Source organism: Lactuca serriola, chromosome 1, assembly GCF_051521515.1.
Source record: "Lactuca serriola cultivar US96UC23 chromosome 1, Lser_US96UC23_V15, whole genome shotgun sequence".
Classification (NCBI taxonomy): domain Eukaryota; kingdom Viridiplantae; phylum Streptophyta; class Magnoliopsida; order Asterales; family Asteraceae; genus Lactuca; species Lactuca serriola.
In genome coordinates, this window is record NC_136408.1 from 33,524,447 (window position 1) to 33,541,427 (window position 16,981).

At 31.8% G+C, this 16,981-nt stretch overlaps 3 protein-coding genes across 4 annotated transcripts; 1 reads left to right on the forward strand and 2 right to left on the reverse strand.

Annotated features, from left to right (window-relative positions):
* The first annotated feature begins 271 nt into the window (after window positions 1-271).
* Window positions 272-4,312, forward strand: LOC145082132 (FKBP12-interacting protein of 37 kDa-like). Its single transcript, XM_079023300.1, has 14 exons — window positions 272-458; window positions 561-612; window positions 715-776; window positions 1,870-1,937; window positions 2,064-2,100; window positions 2,209-2,296; window positions 2,427-2,491; window positions 2,578-2,655; window positions 2,760-2,807; window positions 2,898-2,951; window positions 3,386-3,547; window positions 3,683-3,752; window positions 3,840-3,895; window positions 4,010-4,312. The coding sequence occupies exons 1-14, from the start codon at window positions 432-434 to the stop codon at window positions 4,193-4,195; spliced, it is 1,053 nt and encodes a 350-aa protein (XP_078879426.1). The 5' UTR covers window positions 272-431; the 3' UTR covers window positions 4,196-4,312.
* Window positions 4,313-4,394: 82 nt separating this feature from the next.
* Window positions 4,395-7,430, reverse strand: LOC145082106 (D111/G-patch domain-containing protein). Of its 2 annotated transcripts, none has more exons than XM_079023299.1 (10): window positions 7,248-7,430; window positions 6,781-6,883; window positions 6,516-6,684; window positions 6,340-6,397; window positions 6,125-6,228; window positions 5,942-6,040; window positions 5,520-5,798; window positions 5,087-5,289; window positions 4,792-5,016; window positions 4,395-4,719 (listed from the first exon to the last, which is right to left on the reverse strand). In XM_079023299.1, exons 1-10 carry the CDS (start codon window positions 7,331-7,333, stop codon window positions 4,597-4,599), a joined length of 1,449 nt encoding a protein of 482 aa, XP_078879425.1. In that variant the 5' UTR covers window positions 7,334-7,430; the 3' UTR covers window positions 4,395-4,596. The 2 variants fall into 2 exon arrangements, with proteins under 2 accessions (XP_078879425.1, XP_078879424.1); XM_079023298.1 differs by having other exon boundaries at window positions 6,781-6,886; window positions 7,248-7,429.
* A 4,852-nt stretch (window positions 7,431-12,282) lies between these two features.
* LOC145067991 (AP-1 complex subunit mu-2-like) lies at window positions 12,283-15,434 on the reverse strand. The gene is made up of 12 exons (XM_079015002.1): window positions 15,304-15,434; window positions 15,076-15,208; window positions 14,606-14,752; window positions 14,433-14,495; window positions 14,161-14,337; window positions 13,965-14,068; window positions 13,773-13,880; window positions 13,586-13,682; window positions 13,418-13,515; window positions 13,205-13,346; window positions 12,752-12,874; window positions 12,283-12,635 (listed from the first exon to the last, which is right to left on the reverse strand). Exons 2-12 carry the CDS (start codon window positions 15,202-15,204, stop codon window positions 12,537-12,539), a joined length of 1,287 nt encoding a protein of 428 aa, XP_078871128.1. The 5' UTR covers window positions 15,205-15,208; window positions 15,304-15,434; the 3' UTR covers window positions 12,283-12,536.
* Between the last annotated feature and the right edge of the window lie 1,547 nt (window positions 15,435-16,981).

Here is a 16,981-nt window from a genome sequence, read left to right on the forward strand (position 1 = left end):
AGGAAAAACTTACTGTGTTTGGTAGAATGTTGTCATTGTGGTATTCTCATTAGAGAAAAATCCTCATACACACAAAATAAAAGTTAAAAAAATAATAATGATAAACTAAAATTAAAAGAATGTAGTTTAAAAAGAAGACCACATCTAGCCCATTTCGCAGCCCAAACAATAAATCGTTCGCCCTCAGCCCGTTAGATGATTTTGATGATGATATTGCAAAATCACCGGCCTTTTTTTCCTTCAAAATTTTATTATTTTCCTTGGAAGATTTTGTAAAATTGGACGAAGCTATTGCAAACTCATAAAAGGTAGTACAATTACAACCTCCCGGTTTGCCAATTTATGTACTAGTTATCACTCTCACACCCTCGCCCCTGAGCTAAAACAACCGAATTTCAATTCCAGACAAGTTTAGGGTTTAATTAGCACCAATGGCATCTCATTCTAATATCGATGACGTAAGTAGTGAATTCTAGGGTTTGGTTGTGCTAATTTTGATGCACTACTATTTGCATCACATTATTCGTAGATTATTTGTTTTCTAATTAACGGAATCGCAGGATGATGATTTCGGTGGTGATTTTCCAGGAGCCAACCCTACGAGGGTCTCAGGTGTGAATTAATCCGTGAATTTAGAGCAAATAGTGTTCAACTATTTCTGATTTTAGTGTAACTGGTTATGTATGATGTTTCGCTTGTCTAATGTGACTTTAGGCACTAAGAGGGGATTTGGGGATCTTGATGATGATGAAGATGATATTTTTGGCTCCAAAAAGGTTTGTTTTGTTTTAGTTAATTCACGACATTTTTTCGTATCAACATACGCACCCTCATCTCGATAATCGAAGTCTGCATTGTAAGAACAGTTCTATCTGTGATACGCATGTCCTAAATAGCGTTCATTCTTAGTTCTTGCTAAATCTAAACCAAGGAGGATTCCTTCCTAGTGTACTCATGTCACTTAGGATTAGTACTTTCTTTTTAAGATGAATTATTTGGAACTGAATCAGTATTTGTTTAAGTTCTTTATTCATAATCACTACTGAGAATCTTGCCATGAAGACATGTTAGAGATCCATTCTGTTTTATTCGGGTTTTATTAGAACAAATACTAGTTATTGTGATAAGGAAGTGTTATAGAGGAACCACCAATAATTCACAGTTCAAGAGAGTTGGAGTAAGTTGGTTTTTGGATTGGAACATGCCAGGGTTTATCAAGTCAACAAGACAATTCATGGTTTAGTTTGGATGCACATTGTCAAATTGGCTATTACAACTTGAAGAATTAGAATCATGATGAGATAAATCAGAGAATTAGGGATGGCTGGGTAATTTTACTTTTCTTTTTGTAATTAGTTTCCTTGCTGCAACTCTTTACCTATGCTATGAACTCACTTAATCTAACGAGTAACACACAACAAAAACAACTCAAAATGAAGAGAACAAACTGCAATTCCTTCACTATTACTCAAATGATTTAAGAACAAACAGATAGGTTGACTGATTCAAGATAGCCACTCTCCCTAAAGGAATAGATTCCAGATTTCACAAAAGATAGCTACCCTCTCCCTGATAACCAAATTGTTTAGATATGACAATTGACACAGAACTAACAACGAATATAAACATTCTATATATTAGAGTGGACTCATTTATGTTCTTTCTCTTTTTTTTTTCTTTTTTTGCTTTAAGCTTTTGGCTACTTTTATTCCAGTTCTGGCCTCTTATCTCTCTAGTTTCTCATTACTTCTTCAAAAACTTAATTCATCGTGGGTATATCAGATTGTCAATGGGATGCTTGTATTCTCCTATATCCCTGGATATTTTATTATAAATGTGATGTTTTATGTTACTTTGTTTGCATTTCAGGCTAACATAAAAGTAGAAGAAACTGCACCAGGTGTGACAACTGGGATGATTTTATCCCTTCGTGAAAGGTATCATCAATTCATTTTAATCAAATATAAATCCCCTTTTTAAGGTTTTGTTTTTTCACAACACTTTCATTTGAATCAAAATATAAATCCCCTTTTGCATCTCTTTTTGTGCTTTGTCTTTTGTAGTCTCCAAAGCTGTAACGATAGTCTTGCAACATGCCAAGTACGTAACTGTTTTTTTTCTTTTTAATAATTCTTTCTTACTTCCGCACCTTCCATTATTATGCAACAAATGATTTTTAATCTAAAATACTATTGTAATGTCTTATAGTCGGAGCTTGAAACTGCAAAGTCAGAAGTTCAGAAGTGGCATTCTGCATTTCAGAAAGAATCCTTCATTCCATCAGGCTCATCTGTTGGTTGGTTTCATAAACTATTATATTTCATTTAACACCTTACAAGAAAATATGTTATTTAAATATATAAATTTTCTTTACGAGAAGCTTGTGTTATGGAATAATGGTTACTGATGATTTGCTGTCAATGCAGAACCTAGAATTGTCATCAATTATCTCCAGAACTTAAAATCTTCTGAGGAATCAGTGCGAGAACAGGTTTGGTTTCAAAAACTTAAAATGCTTTTGTGTTGTGGTGGCAAATTAATGCAAATATATATTGTTGATTTTATATTTATATTCAGCTAGAAAAAGCAAAGAAAAAGGAAGCTGCATTTATAGTGACTATTGCAAAACGAGAGCAGGAAATAGCAGATTTGAAGGTGCTTGTTTCTTTTTTCGTTACACAGATGTAAATTGTAAATTTGTAATGCCTTTATATTTATTTATATGTCAACTGATGAAATTGGTTTTTGAAATGCTTCAGTCTGCAGTTCGGGATTTAAGATCACAACTCAAGCCTCTAGCAATGCAGGTAACTTAATGTAGTTATCTAAATCAAATTGTCTCTCGTTAATGTATTTGGCATACTTCAAATTCCCTCTTTTTGTGTAAAAATTTACAGGCAAGAAGACTGTTACTTGATCCTGCAATTCATGAGGAGTTTATGCGTTTGAAGGTTCTTCTTCTTTATTATTATTATTATTATTATTATTATTATTATTATTAGGGCAAGTTGCAGGAAATAGCAATAGAGTTACTCGTTTTACTAATATAGGCAACATACTTTAATTTTTACCTAAGATAGCAAATGTAACTTACAATAGCAACTTATTTACAATAATTTTACTCATAATAGCAACATACTTATATTTCTTAACTGATAATAGCAATATGTAACAAATAAAGTACAATACGCAAATTCGTAGGAAAATTAAGTATGTTGCTATTATAGATAATAGCAATATGTAAACTAGGTTGCTATTAATTATCTGCAATTTTGGTTTGTTATATATATATATATATATATATATATATATATATATATATATATATATATATATATATATATATATATATTTTATTAAGGAGTGACTGCAATTGTGATTTCAGAATTTGGTAGAGGAGAAGGATAAAAAAGTGAAGGAGTTGCAGGATAATGTTGCTGCAGTCAACTTCACTCCACAAAGCAAAATGGGGAAGATGTTAATGGCCAAGTGCAGGACCCTGCAGGAAGAGAATGAGGAGATTGGAAATCAAGCCAAAGAAGGAAAGGTTAGATATAAGATAATGATAAATCATATCTAAAAGTTATCTGAGGAACAGAATAAATTAGTTATATACATTTAATAAATAATTTGAAGTTACTTTAGGACTTAATGGGAAAAAGTGTCATTTCTGGTTTTGCAGATACATGAGTTGTCGACAAAACTTGCTTTGCAGAAATCTCAAAATATTGAACTCAGAAGCCAGTTTGAAGGTTGGTTTTTGTTTATTTATTAATTATTAATTATATGTTGATTTAATTCTATATATCAAGGCTGTATCATTTATTAATATGATGCAGGATTGTGCAAGCACTTGGAGGGACTTACAGACGACGTTGAAAAATCAAATGAAATGGTCAGCTTCATTGTCATTTAATTAGCTTCCTCATGTTGGGTTGGGTGGCATTTTTACCCATTTACCTTTTTATTTTCAGCAACATGTTAAGGGTTTTGTTTTGGGGTGTTTTAGGTGCTAATATTGGAAGAGAAGCTTGAAGATAAAGATGCTGAGATCCAAAGATTAAGGCGGAAACTGCAGCAGCAAAAGGGCATGGACATGGTAGAGGAAAAAACTGTAGTTGCCGTCGCCGATAATAAAGATGTTAATGATGACGAGGTCACAATGTCAATGGAAGCTGAGAATGACAAGGCTTAAAGGTGTTTTTGACATATTGAACATGAAAATATTCATATGTCGTTTTGAAATTTCAATTTGAATTTGCTACTGAGCTGTACTAGTTTTGATTACAATTTGAATTTGCTTCTTCACAAATGACATGGATGGTGCATATAGTTTCAGAACTTTCAGTGATCATTATGAAAAAGCCACAGCTTATATAACTTTAGAAATCAAATCATTTAAACTTTTGGATTTAATTATTTAAACAGCAAGTTATTGGTCACTGAGGCATCATCACCCATCTGATCTCAGTCTCATGTAACTAATGCACTCTCAATGAACATAAACTTTATACGAAGCAATATTCTTGACCCATATAACAAGCGTATATTTTCTATATACATGTACATGGAAAATAGCCCTACTAAAAAATTAGATTAAAATGATGCGTTCCTCCAATTAGTGTTGTTATTCCATCCCAAACCTGAGCTTCCTTTGTTTCCAACTGCCTGTAATGGTTCCGTTAAACCACCCTTCATGCTGCTCCCAAGTGTCTCTCCCTGCATCATGTAAAACAGGGTAGGCTTATCTTTTTTACCTGGACTAAATATAAACCAAATATTTATGTTTACCTCCTTCCAGCCCATGTTTTCTAGCATCCGTCTAGCATAACTACCTACTCCAAATGACATATTCAAAGCTTCAGCTGCAGCATCTTCTGGAGTTTCAAAAACAGGAGATAATGCTGAACAAGAATCAATATCATCCGCTGATTTTTTTTGCCCAGGACCCACACCAAACCCACCATGAAGACTTCTTCTCTCTGCAGCTCTATCTCTATACACCCCTCCCTTATGCTGACATCATTTTACATAAACATTTTAACACAAAATGATATATAACAAATTTCAAAATCAAAACAATCACCTTTTCACTTGAAGACAGTTCCTTTGCTGATCCAATATGGGGTCCCACATTCTTGGATTCAACATGTCGACTAGATTTGGTTTGGGCTTCCTTGTTTGTTGTTAGCTTCGGGAAGCCCCAATCTTTGGTTGGGTTTGAGGAATCATAAGATGACAAAGTAGCTAAATATGCAACTTTTGGACTCCTCAACTTGTATACACGACCTGCACCAAAGATAAAGAAAAGTGAAAAAGACGTGAATGCCCTCCTCAATTTGTACTGTGTTGGACTAATATCAATGGGACATACAATTTACTTTTTTGTCCCATCCAAAAGACCTGCTCTAAGTCTCTTGCCTGTGCAATGACATAAATGCCCTCCTGATACTCATGTTAAAGAAAAAAAAAAAAAAAAAAAAAAAAAACCCAAAAGAGCTTTAAGTAGACAGACGAACCTGATCTAACTCTTACTAGATCAAGATGGGCTTCACATATTGGAGCGGTTTTTAGAAGGGGGCGACTTGAAGGCATTGAGGGGTGGAGTTTAGTGGACTTTTTGATTAATCTGCCTACTAATCTGCATACGCGACCTTTTCCATTCTTTTTTGTTGACATTACCATTGACCAATCCCACAAGTCAACAACAGGGCAATCTGGTAAAACTACAACCTCTTTGTCTGATTGGATTGCCTGACCGTATTGTGCACGCCACATTTCTTCATCCCCAAAAGGATCTATAAACCAATGCAAAAAGGACAAGAAAATTTTATTAATCATAATTTCAAGGAGCAAACTAATAACCTATAACTTATTATAATTAATAACCATCATAAAGTTGTATATATCGAGGAGCAAAATTTGGAAAAATCATGTTAACCTTCATCTGAAGCAACTCCACTTCCATCAACTATTTCACGAGTCTCATCTGGGATCCATTCTCCCTCTTCAAGTTCATAAGCATCATCATTGTCTACACCTGGACAAAGCTACACCTGTTTTAAGTCTTGCAAGAACCATATCAATGCCTATCTAAAGGCTAACAAAAAGATCTTTCACAAACCATCAGCTGGAGTATTTACATCTTCACCCCTTGTATCAGAAGCATCATCTATTGTTTTGTTGGAATAACCAGACAAATAAAGTTCAATAAGTGTGTCTTCTAGCCTATAAACAAGAAAAGAGACATCAACCATAACTTGAAGAAAAAATAGAAGCCAAGAGAATTCATTTTTCAAATAAAAGAAATAACATAAGTATTTAGCAAAAAAAAAGTACCATTCAGAAGGTGGTGGTAGATTTTCAGGCAGACCTTCGGTTAAACAGTTCATATCAACTGCAAAAAAAGCCATATAATTGTTTACTATTTTAGTAATCCTGTTTATTATATTGATTAATTATGAAATTAACAGCAAGATGAACAAAAAAAGTGAAATGTAGATATGTAAAATCACCTGTTGGTTCATTGGGGGTTGCTTCCTCTACTACATAACCTTCAATTTCACCATCTTCAAACTTAACATCATTTGTATTCGTATCGCAAGGTGCATTTTGGTAAGACTGTTCATGAACAGAATCATCACCGACAGTACCTATGCCTTGATTTGCATTTGATTCATCAGCCTGAAAGTTAGAAGTTACTCAAAATTGATACCAAAACTAATAAATTGGGAAAGAACACCTGAAAATGTAGAGGAAGAGGAAGGGATTTGAACTCACTTGGTCTGTTTCCCATGGCACATAACTCCCGTTTTCGAATTTGTAATACAGACCATCGTTGCTGCTATAATACCAGCCCACAGCTGGGTCATGATAGAACCCACTACTGCAAGAAAACGAAAGAGTGTTTCGGTTTCCACTTCATAAGATAGTAAAATGACAGGATGGATGCGATTTTGAAATTGAAATGAAATCCACTGATCGAAAATAGAAAACGTACAAATCATTAAATTGAAAAAACCCTAGCGCTTACGGCTTACTCATAGTCATTAATCACCAAAATCAAGTTTTAAAAAAAAAATCAAATTCTGAATATTAAGATATACTTCAACATGAATGTATTTCACAACACAATCGAGTCAGCTGACTCGACTGTAGTAAGACGTTCAGAAACTCTTGAAATCCTTGATGAAAAAGTAGAATTTCACAACAATTGAAAACGAAGATTACATGAACTCATTTATAACCTGGCATGGTAATACAGCTGTGACTGTTCATCCCATTGAAAGGAATCTTCGTTTTCTTGAGAATTGAGTTCGTTGGTTCCCGCCATCTGTGATTCCCCTTTTCCTCTCCGCCATCCGCCGTCGCACTCGGAAAATTTTGAGTGGAGCTCAGCTCAAACCTCTGGGCTGCATATTTTGGTTGGGTACTTGGGTAAAATAAATATGGACCATCTAATATTCAAAAGGCCCAACACCCACTCCAGTTAAAATTCCAATTTTCAATTTCAAGTTTCAATCCAAATATCAGGCTAGTAATATTGACTCGTACGAATTAAATTAGAAGGTAAAACTTTTGAAATGATTTTTGTTGAATAGGATAAACCCAAAAAAATATCTCCCTATCTAATAAACAAAACCAACCCTCCACGTGTCAATTCAAAACAGCAGAATTATTCCAAAGTTAAATACCGATTATACCCCTACTTTGTTTCAATTACAAATCAAAATATATAGAACGCCCTGTTTTCTTTCCATTTACTCAGTGATAACAGCTGTACATATTAACTCAAAAATTCATTACATACCCGATTCAATGCATGTTATTATGGTATCCAATTTCTTATATAAGGTATAATATCAATTGCATTCAATTTGATCGTATTCTGCTCAATATATAATTCAAACATATGATATCAATTGTTTATTTACAGCATCGTATTTCCAAGGTTTACAATCATCACAGTTGAAAATCGTCCACTCAATCACAGACTTCAATCGCTTCAGTAACTTTATAAAAACCTGCTTTCAGATTGTTTGTTTATCTTTTGTTTTTTCTTGTTTTTTTTTTTTTTTTTTTTAATGGTTGTGTTCTTTTTTTCACATCACTTTTTGCTTCTCAATGTGTATGAGTGTGTGGAATTGCTTAACTGTTGCTATTTCTCTTTATGAACTAAATTGTTTTTTTAAGCCCCTGTTTCCCAGTCATGGACAGAAAATGGCGACCTTTATTTGCTCCCTTGATGTTGCTATTTCTGTTTAATATTAACCATCGTATCTTAATATTAACGAAAGTATTACTTTTAACATGAAACTTTTAGTATGTTTTTTTGTTTAAACACAAAACTGAGAAATCAAACGTAAAAAATGTTGATTGGAGTAAAGTTATTGAATGATTGGATATATATCGACCTGTTGACGAACACCGAGTGGATAGATATCGTCATATGTGACATCCCATTCGAAGAATTTGTATGGATCTTCATCGTCGTGTCACTCTGTAAAACGACCTGATACACCAAAAATATGATGGTGGACACCTAAGCTACTCACATGCCATTTGAACAACTAACCTAAAAAACATATGCCACATAAAGCAAAATAAGTATTAACTGGTTCATAAATTTGATACTATTAATTTAAAAACAAAAACCAATACATAGATATTAAATCAAAATTACTTATAGAAGCATATATATTCAAGTTTTTTCATAATACCCGAAAAAGGAAATCTAATCCAAGCATATATATTCAAGTTTTTTCCATAATTGACAAATTTGCCCTTTAATCGCAAATTTTCTGTACAGGGACATAATTGTAATTTTCTGTACATGGATATAATGGTAATTGACAAATTTGCCCTTTAATCGCAAAATTTATGTACAGGGACATAATGGTAGTTTGTGTTTGTATGTGTATTTCTGTTTTATTTTATTTGTTTGGTAAGTCCATGGAATTTTTCTCTCTTTAATATTTGTTTCTCTTTTTGTGACTTTTAAATCCAATTGGTGCATTTTTGGGAAGTTTTCCACCCGTATAATATGTTAACCTCATTCACGACCACAATAAACTTTGTATTACACAAAGGGTAAAAAATTATGAAGCAAAAAAACTGATTATTTAATTTTATAACAATTTATTTCTGCATTTTTAGCCCTTAATAGCAGCATACTTTCATTTTATGCAGAAAATAGCAACATACTTTCAAGTTATTAGGATATATTTGTTGTTTCTGCATATTTTGTTATAAATTCCTTTTTAACAATAAAACTTCACAAATAATCCACAAAATAAAAAGGCGACCTTCTTTAATTAAACTTTTTTAATTTTTTTTTCTGCATTTTTATCCCTTAATAGTAGCATACTTTCATTCCATGCAGAATATTACATTGTACTTTATAAGATTTGTGTTTTTAACAACTTTTTCATAAGAACATATACTATTTCTATAAGAACATATACTATTTCCATATGTGTTTTTTTTGTGTGTATTTGTTGTAACATAATAGAAAATTAGCATCACAATTTACTTTTTTGCCCCTACTCGATTAACTACTTTGTAATAACTCATATTTCTATGGTATTTTGCATAAATATCTACAATTTATGTAAATAAAAACTTAATTTTTTTCCAGTAACTAGCATGTAATTTACTTAAATCGGTTTTTATGCATATTTTGTTATAAATTCGTTTTTAACAATAAAACTTTACAAATAACCCACAAAATATTACTGAAGTTTCAATAAATAATCATTCAACCATATTCACGGCCATAATAAACTTTGTGTTCCACGAAGGGTAAAAAATTATGAAGCAAAAAAATTTGATTATTTTATTTTATAATAATTTATTTCTGGATTTACGTAAATAAAAAAAACATTAATCCTTTAATTAATAATTTATTGAAAATGATTGATTCATAATTATGAGTTTTAACTATAAAAACTTATTTATTTTTAAAATATTATAATTATTATATGTTTAGGAATATATTTATGTAACATTTTTTAAAAATTAATTTGTTGATGTTAAAAATTAAAATTATGAAGAATTAAAGTCATTTTTAGGATACAGTTATGATCGGATTTAGGTAATAATAAACAAACTGCTTCATGAACATAAACTTGATAATTATCAATAGACTTTCGTTTTATGTGTCATATAGCATCTATTCAAATTTATATACTTTTTTACAAATATATATTAATATTAATTTTAAATAATCAATAGAAAAAGTGTTAAACAAATTTAACTCTTATTAATAATATAATTTTTTTATAAATTCTTTACCCGTGGTTCCCACGGGTTGTAACCTAGTATATATATATGATAAAGCTATTAAACGTATGTAAAAAATTTCAATATTTTTTCCATAAAAGACACTCATATTCCAGGTAGGGCATATATATTATTCGTAATAAATATGAATATATGAGGTAGAATACATTAAAACCTTTATTGCATATTGACGTTGTAGTTTATAGAATATATATTTTCGACAAGATAGATCATTACATAGAGGTGACATTATTAAGACCAATTTACCTATTAATGGATTGATTAGAGTTGTATTTTGTAAGTGTGCTCGTAAATTTTAAAATAAGTATAATCTTTTGATATAATCTTTGAGGGAGGTCGAAAAAAATCAAACAAACATCATTAAAAAGAACTAAAAAAACAAATAGTGTTATCAAATATCACTGACACTAAAATTTCACCATCCCGATCCTATAAAAATAATGGGACAAATGAGAGGCAAGAAGCACGCTTTTAATAATGATCTCCGGCATAAAAAAAATGTTATCAAATATTCGGTGTGCTAATCATATAACGACGATTGTTAAATGATAAGCTTAATTAAACATGTTAATCGTTAAATAAAAAGTACTTTAACATCAGCATTATTCTCCTAAAAAAAGCATAATTTGACATTTCGGTTTTTTATTTAATAGTACGTTAAAAAATAAAATGAACTTTTACTAAACTGAAAAACCGAATATTTTAATGGTTTGGTTAACCTAATAACCGGTACGGTTTTCCGTTTTCATATATATTGAACACCCCTAAGTTTCTTTTCAACGTCTCAAATATATTTAACATACCTAAAAGTAAGCGGTTTAAAATTCGGAGAAAATAATTTTGTACGGAAATGAACTATCACTTTTATACATATTTAGTTGCTTTCTTATTTTTTGTATATGATTTACCATTAAATTTGTCATTTATGAAATACTATTTTGACAAGCTATTATAGGTCTAGTTGGTTTATCTATCAAAAAACACTACTAAACTCACATTTATTATTCAAGAAACATCATTAAACTTACATTTTTATATACGATGTACCATTTAAACTAACTTTTGTATACATGTACTCACTTTCATCTTTCCAAGCAATCAATAACTTTTTGGTAATATTCTTCTCCCAACACAATTCTAAAGAAAAGAGAACATTATTTCACATATTATTTTTTTGAGTAATATTCTCAGGTGAAAATGTCCACACACCCTCTTTTTACTACCGCTAACATCTCTTCTGCCGCCATCTACACATTTCTCTCCTCATCTCCCTATTTTGTTACATCGTGAAGACAACCCTACATCTACATCACTATAGTTATCACCTTCGTTCAATAGTTTTAGATTAGTTTTGTGGTGGTGGATGAGATGGGTTGTTGTGGTGGCAAATGATAGTGATAGAAGGTAATTTTGTTGCTCAAGGTTGACATTATTGGTGGGAGGTGGATGATGATGACCGGAGAAGATGATTAAGATATAGTTTAATGATAAATCGTATAAAAATATTTAATGGTAAATTGTGTATAAAAAAACATTAATCACTGCTTGGTTAAAATGATAGTTTTTAAAGATGTCACTTGAATTTAATGATAAATCATATATAAAAATAATCAAATATATATAAAAAAATGATAGTTCATTTATTTTACCTTTAAAAATTTGCCAAAGTTAATGTGTACAGAATAAAAGATTATTACTATATTATACAGTTTCTTTAATTATATTCGATACATGATACTTTATAAAATTCGAACATAGACAAAAATTATTAACTCAACCACAACTATATTAAATAAAATATCCTTGATTTTGAACCCGTAACATCATTAACTTTTGGAATTTATGATAGCAAATACTGTTTTGAAGGTAAAGGATATGAGAAAATATTAATACGAGTATTATTTCTATGTGGGACAATATCTATAAATTCAACACAAATAAAAAAATTATCATTGACGATTTTCTTTTAAGTTTTAACAACTAAATGTTAAAAATAATAGCTAAACATGTTATCATAATTTGCTCAGAAATCAAAACATAATGTTAGTTCTTCTCAGTATGACTATAAAACTATTAAATTAGATATAGATCGAAGTATAAGAAGAAAATAAGAGTTGTGACTCATTGCAATTGCACATATAAAAAGTGGCCCATTTACGAACCTCGAGTTTGACTGTTTGAGTTTAACACAAGGTTAAAGTTGGATGCAACAACTCTTTGTTTAATTGGGGTTTTCAATGTAGTCTTATTTCATATTCACCGGCCATTGTTATATATCTCACCCATGGTAACGTCTGATATGCACTTTTTTCAATAACTTTTAGGTGACGTACCTACAAACATTATCTATATTAGTATCATATTAGGATTTGTTAGTAAAGTGTGTCACTCAACCAACTGGCTTAGGGTTAAAGCCTCTATTTAAGTGGATATATATACAGTTATATACCTGAATCCCAGATATAGTAAAATATGGTATTTCAAACTTGACACGAATAGGAGCTTTTTTGTCAGGAGTTGCATCTTCATAAGTTACACTCGGGAGTTTAAATTCAGCGCCCAACATATATTCCTGTCATTGTTCATGTTGATGTTTATGAAAACAAGAAGAAACCCGAGTTGCATCTCTTACAACAAGATTTGATACGACTAAACAAACTTTTTATGGTTACTTTTTATGACGATGATAAGAAGGGTATTTACATTTTTTGCATAAAACACATATCTCTCCCTATCCTCCACCTTTTTTGGTTGGGACAAAAAATTACAACTTTTTGTCCCACGTTTATCTCAGTCTGATGCACGCCAAACGCAGTACAACCTGATCTGTTATGTCTTGTCTTGTGCAACAGATGTCAAGAAATCAAGGTTCATAGATGGTGATAATTCATTCCTTAATTACCTTGTCACCTGGGAAGGTTCTGATTCTCCATATAAGTGAATCTTGTTCAGGAGCATATGAAGCGGACCCCATTGATGTCCGAACAATAGGTTTTGTAGCATCGGATGGAACAGGTATTTCAATTTGGACATTTGTTGCATTGCTATATTCAAAATTATTATTTGAGTCAGAATTTTCAAAATCATGGATTCATTTTCATGGTATAACAAATACCTTCGTTCCCTAAATTGGCTTCTAGCTTTTACGAGCATCTCAATCCTACTTCTAGCATGTCTTTCAACTTGAGCCTCAACCCAAATCAGTGGTTTCACCTACCAACATATTGAGTGAAATTTAGAAGAAACAAATCTAATTAATCACAAAAATAAAGCTAAAGATAACCTGAGTACTGAGTCTATATGTCATGAGATCAAATGATCCATCAGGAGGAATAAATGATATTGTGCGATCAGTTTCAAAGCGGGCTAAACGTACACACCTATAAATATATACAATAATTATGTAATTATGGTATTCTTTTAATAACATGCATATCGATAAAATGAGCACTAAAATTGCAAAAGCTTACTGATGAAATCTGATGTCTTCCAAATCAATGCTTTTTCCTTTTGTTGCTCTGCTTTGAGCATCCATTATAACTCTATCATTAAGCCCAAGCTTGCATTCAGGCATTCCACTATGAAAAATGACATTTGTTTTTGTCAAAGTTAGGCTAAAATCTCAATTAAAAAGGTACATCACAACCATAATCATTAATCACCTTACACATGCTCTCATCTTTAATGCCCCAACAACTTCTGATCGAAGTATTTGCCTGTTACTGTTGATTAATATGTTGAGACTTTCAATCACATCTAGGAACACCTGATAGAAAAAAAATGTAGATTGCAGTGTTGAACTTGTGATATCAATGACATAAAGTTATCATCATAGCCAAATGAAAAAGAGGGTCATACTTCATTCTTTTTGTAGTATATTCCTTCATTTCGCCAAGAGACTGCATTAGTGACAGCCATTGGAGGCCTTTGTGTAACTTCTAACTTATAAGCATCAGTTTTGATAAATTCACTTAGAATCATTGCTTCTGTATATTGTGGGTATCCAAAGTCCATCATTTCATCTAGTAACTCATACTGTGATATTTTTCTAAGCAAGATCAGCCTAAATGTGCAATAGATTAACGAAAATATTTAATCAATTGAAGTGAAAAAAAGAATTTGGTTCTTACCACTACAACAAAATTATCTCTAAGAGATTCCTCTTCTAACTCTCCAAAATAATACTCAAAAACCTGCATTATGTGATGAACTATTGGTAATAATGGCATGATCATATTAACTATAGGAAAAAGCAGAACTTATAATTACAACTAAGAAGTAAGAAATAGTAAAGTGTACTCACACTAGCTAACCGGTGGAGAAATACAATGAGGCTAGCAACATTACAGTTTTGTCTGGATACAGCCATTAAGTAGACATTGTTGTGTTGAATAAATATATGAGAGACACCGCTGTCAAACACTATTGGACCTTGAGACTCTATGTCCTCCTAATTGAAGATCATATGAAAAAAAAAGTGTTGACAAATCAATATTAAGTTATATCACACAATATTGCCACAAGTTCTAGTAAGTGATAACTATGATGAAGTTTTCAGTCGTGGACTACTTGATCTTTAATATATGATAGTACAATTGTATCACCAGAAATGTGAAATCCAACCACTCTTTGATACAATTAGAATCGGTATGCACTTCGAAGATGTTTGGTTGCCAAAAAAACTAGAACTTCAAATTCTATTTTATGATATAGAAATATATGCAAAAGTAAAGGAACACATATATTTGGATTGATACTAATTTCATGGAGTACCTCATTCTCGAGGAGTTTAGTGAAGAACCTCTCCGCGTCAACAGATGAAATGTCACCGCGATAGTGACGACTGAGCAAGCAATGTCCCTTTATATCGAGAATGAAAAGCGCGGAAACGGCTCCCGCCATTGGTCTGCATCAATCAAACCACAAGATAAACGAATAATGTGAAAATGATGAAGAAATTGAAGATTTGTGAAAATTAAGTTGAATCAAGAGTATTCTTACCAATGAATAAGTACAATTTACTGGAAGATCAATGCCAATAGTATAGAGCAAATTCGTTACGACGCCATTTTGAATTACATATCACCCGATCGCACCAACTTTGGGGTTTTTTTATGATGGTAGAAGTTTGGAGACGAAGGTAACGGGTGGAGAACCCATGAATGGTTGTTACTTGTGTTGGTAAATTTCACGTTTCGCCCTTCTATTTTTATTTAATTGTAATATTTGACTAAAGCTATTTTAATATCCATAAAAATATATATAACTTCTATTATGTAATTAACTATAAAAACATAGCTTATAAACAAAATTGTTTATTGATCAATCTCATGATATATATATATATATATATATATATATATATATATATATATATATATATATATATATATATATATATATATACCGTTGAAGCGTACCGGCGCAACGGGAGAGGTAATATTCATATGTGAATACAAAATTAAGTTTATTTATATATGATTATGTGACATCCCCAAAACCACAGCCATAATAGACCAGTTTCATTTATGCTTTTAAAATAATTTCAGAGTAAATCCTTTTGATTTAAAAGAGTTGCGGAATTTGTTCCCAAAACAAAATATGATAAAATAAAGTTTATCAAAGCATTTCATCAAGAGATGTATTTTCATTATATAACAATATTCAAGATGTCATGTTCCGATAAATAGACCAAAAGCATAAACAACAAAAGATAGACCATGCAACAGTTACATATAACAACTGGTCTAATATCAAAAGATCTTGATAAGTCATCCAACTTATGCTCCGGCGCCACTACCTGTAGTACAAAAAAACTGAGTGGGTCAGGCTTGGGAGCCTGGTGAGCATATAGGGTTTTCAACCCATAATAAATAATTATATTTAGTATCACCAACCAATAATAACCCGATTACTCATTCCCGTTATCCTCACTTTACGTGCCTAAAACAACATCTATCTCAAGGGACCTAGTCTAGGAATTTCATCGGGATGGACTTTACCGCGAAGGGTTTCCTCAACAATAAAAGTCCTAAGGCAACCATGAGGGGGGTAGAGTACACCAGTGAACACATCGTTCACAACACCTACAGGTTATGAACCTGCTAGCGTTCCACAAGACTGTCTAGAAAGAGTCTGTGGTCGTTATCCATACTCCGCTGAATAACTAGATCAACAACAACAAAATCGAGGCCTCTCATCTGTTTATCACACATCAACTATCTACCCATGTTCTACCCAACATATTAGTAGATAAAAATATATATTTTTATACATAGTTTAAAACCTGTATATCATTCTCATTCAATACATATTCCAAACAACAGATGAGACACATACACATAACACGTATTTCATAGAGAATAAATCATATCTATGAGATAGAAGAAAGTGAATATACATTCACACATATAACAACAAAATATATACATAACATGTATTTTGTATAAAATACTTCATAATTATGCGTTAGAAGAAAGTAACTACACACTCACCTGATCAAAAGATGATCGGACAATACTACGACTTGTAGAAGTAGTATTCTTCGGTAGATCTTGAAGATATTCACAAAAATTGGCTTCTCGCGGGCAGAGCTTCGGCTCGGGAATTTCACTTCTCGGGATCTTCGGGGCTTCGGGACTTGCTTTGGGGCTCAGGATTGATATTGGGGCTTCGGGAT

Coding starts and splice junctions, on each gene's coding strand:
- LOC145082132 (XM_079023300.1), top strand. CDS start 432: ATGGCATCTCATTCTAATATCGATGAC. Junction 2,656..2,759: donor AGGAAATAGCAGATTTGAAG/GTGCTTGTTTCT, acceptor GAAATGCTTCAG/TCTGCAGTTCGGGATTTAAG. Junction 2,808..2,897: donor TCAAGCCTCTAGCAATGCAG/GTAACTTAATGT, acceptor AAAAATTTACAG/GCAAGAAGACTGTTACTTGA.
- LOC145082106 (XM_079023298.1), bottom strand. CDS start 7,333: ATGGCGGGAACCAACGAACTCAATTCTCAAGAAAACGAAGATTCCTTT. Junction 6,685..6,780: donor TGCCATGGGAAACAGACCAA/GTGAGTTCAAAT, acceptor TCTAACTTTCAG/GCTGATGAATCAAATGCAAA. Junction 5,017..5,086: donor AACTGTCTTCAAGTGAAAAG/GTGATTGTTTTG, acceptor AAATGATGTCAG/CATAAGGGAGGGGTGTATAG.
- LOC145067991 (XM_079015002.1), bottom strand. CDS start 15,204: ATGGCGGGAGCCGTTTCCGCGCTTTTCATTCTCGATATAAAGGGACAT. Junction 14,338..14,432: donor GAGATAATTTTGTTGTAGTG/GTAAGAACCAAA, acceptor AAAATATCACAG/TATGAGTTACTAGATGAAAT. Junction 12,875..13,204: donor GAACCTTCCCAGGTGACAAG/GTAATTAAGGAA, acceptor GAACAATGACAG/GAATATATGTTGGGCGCTGA.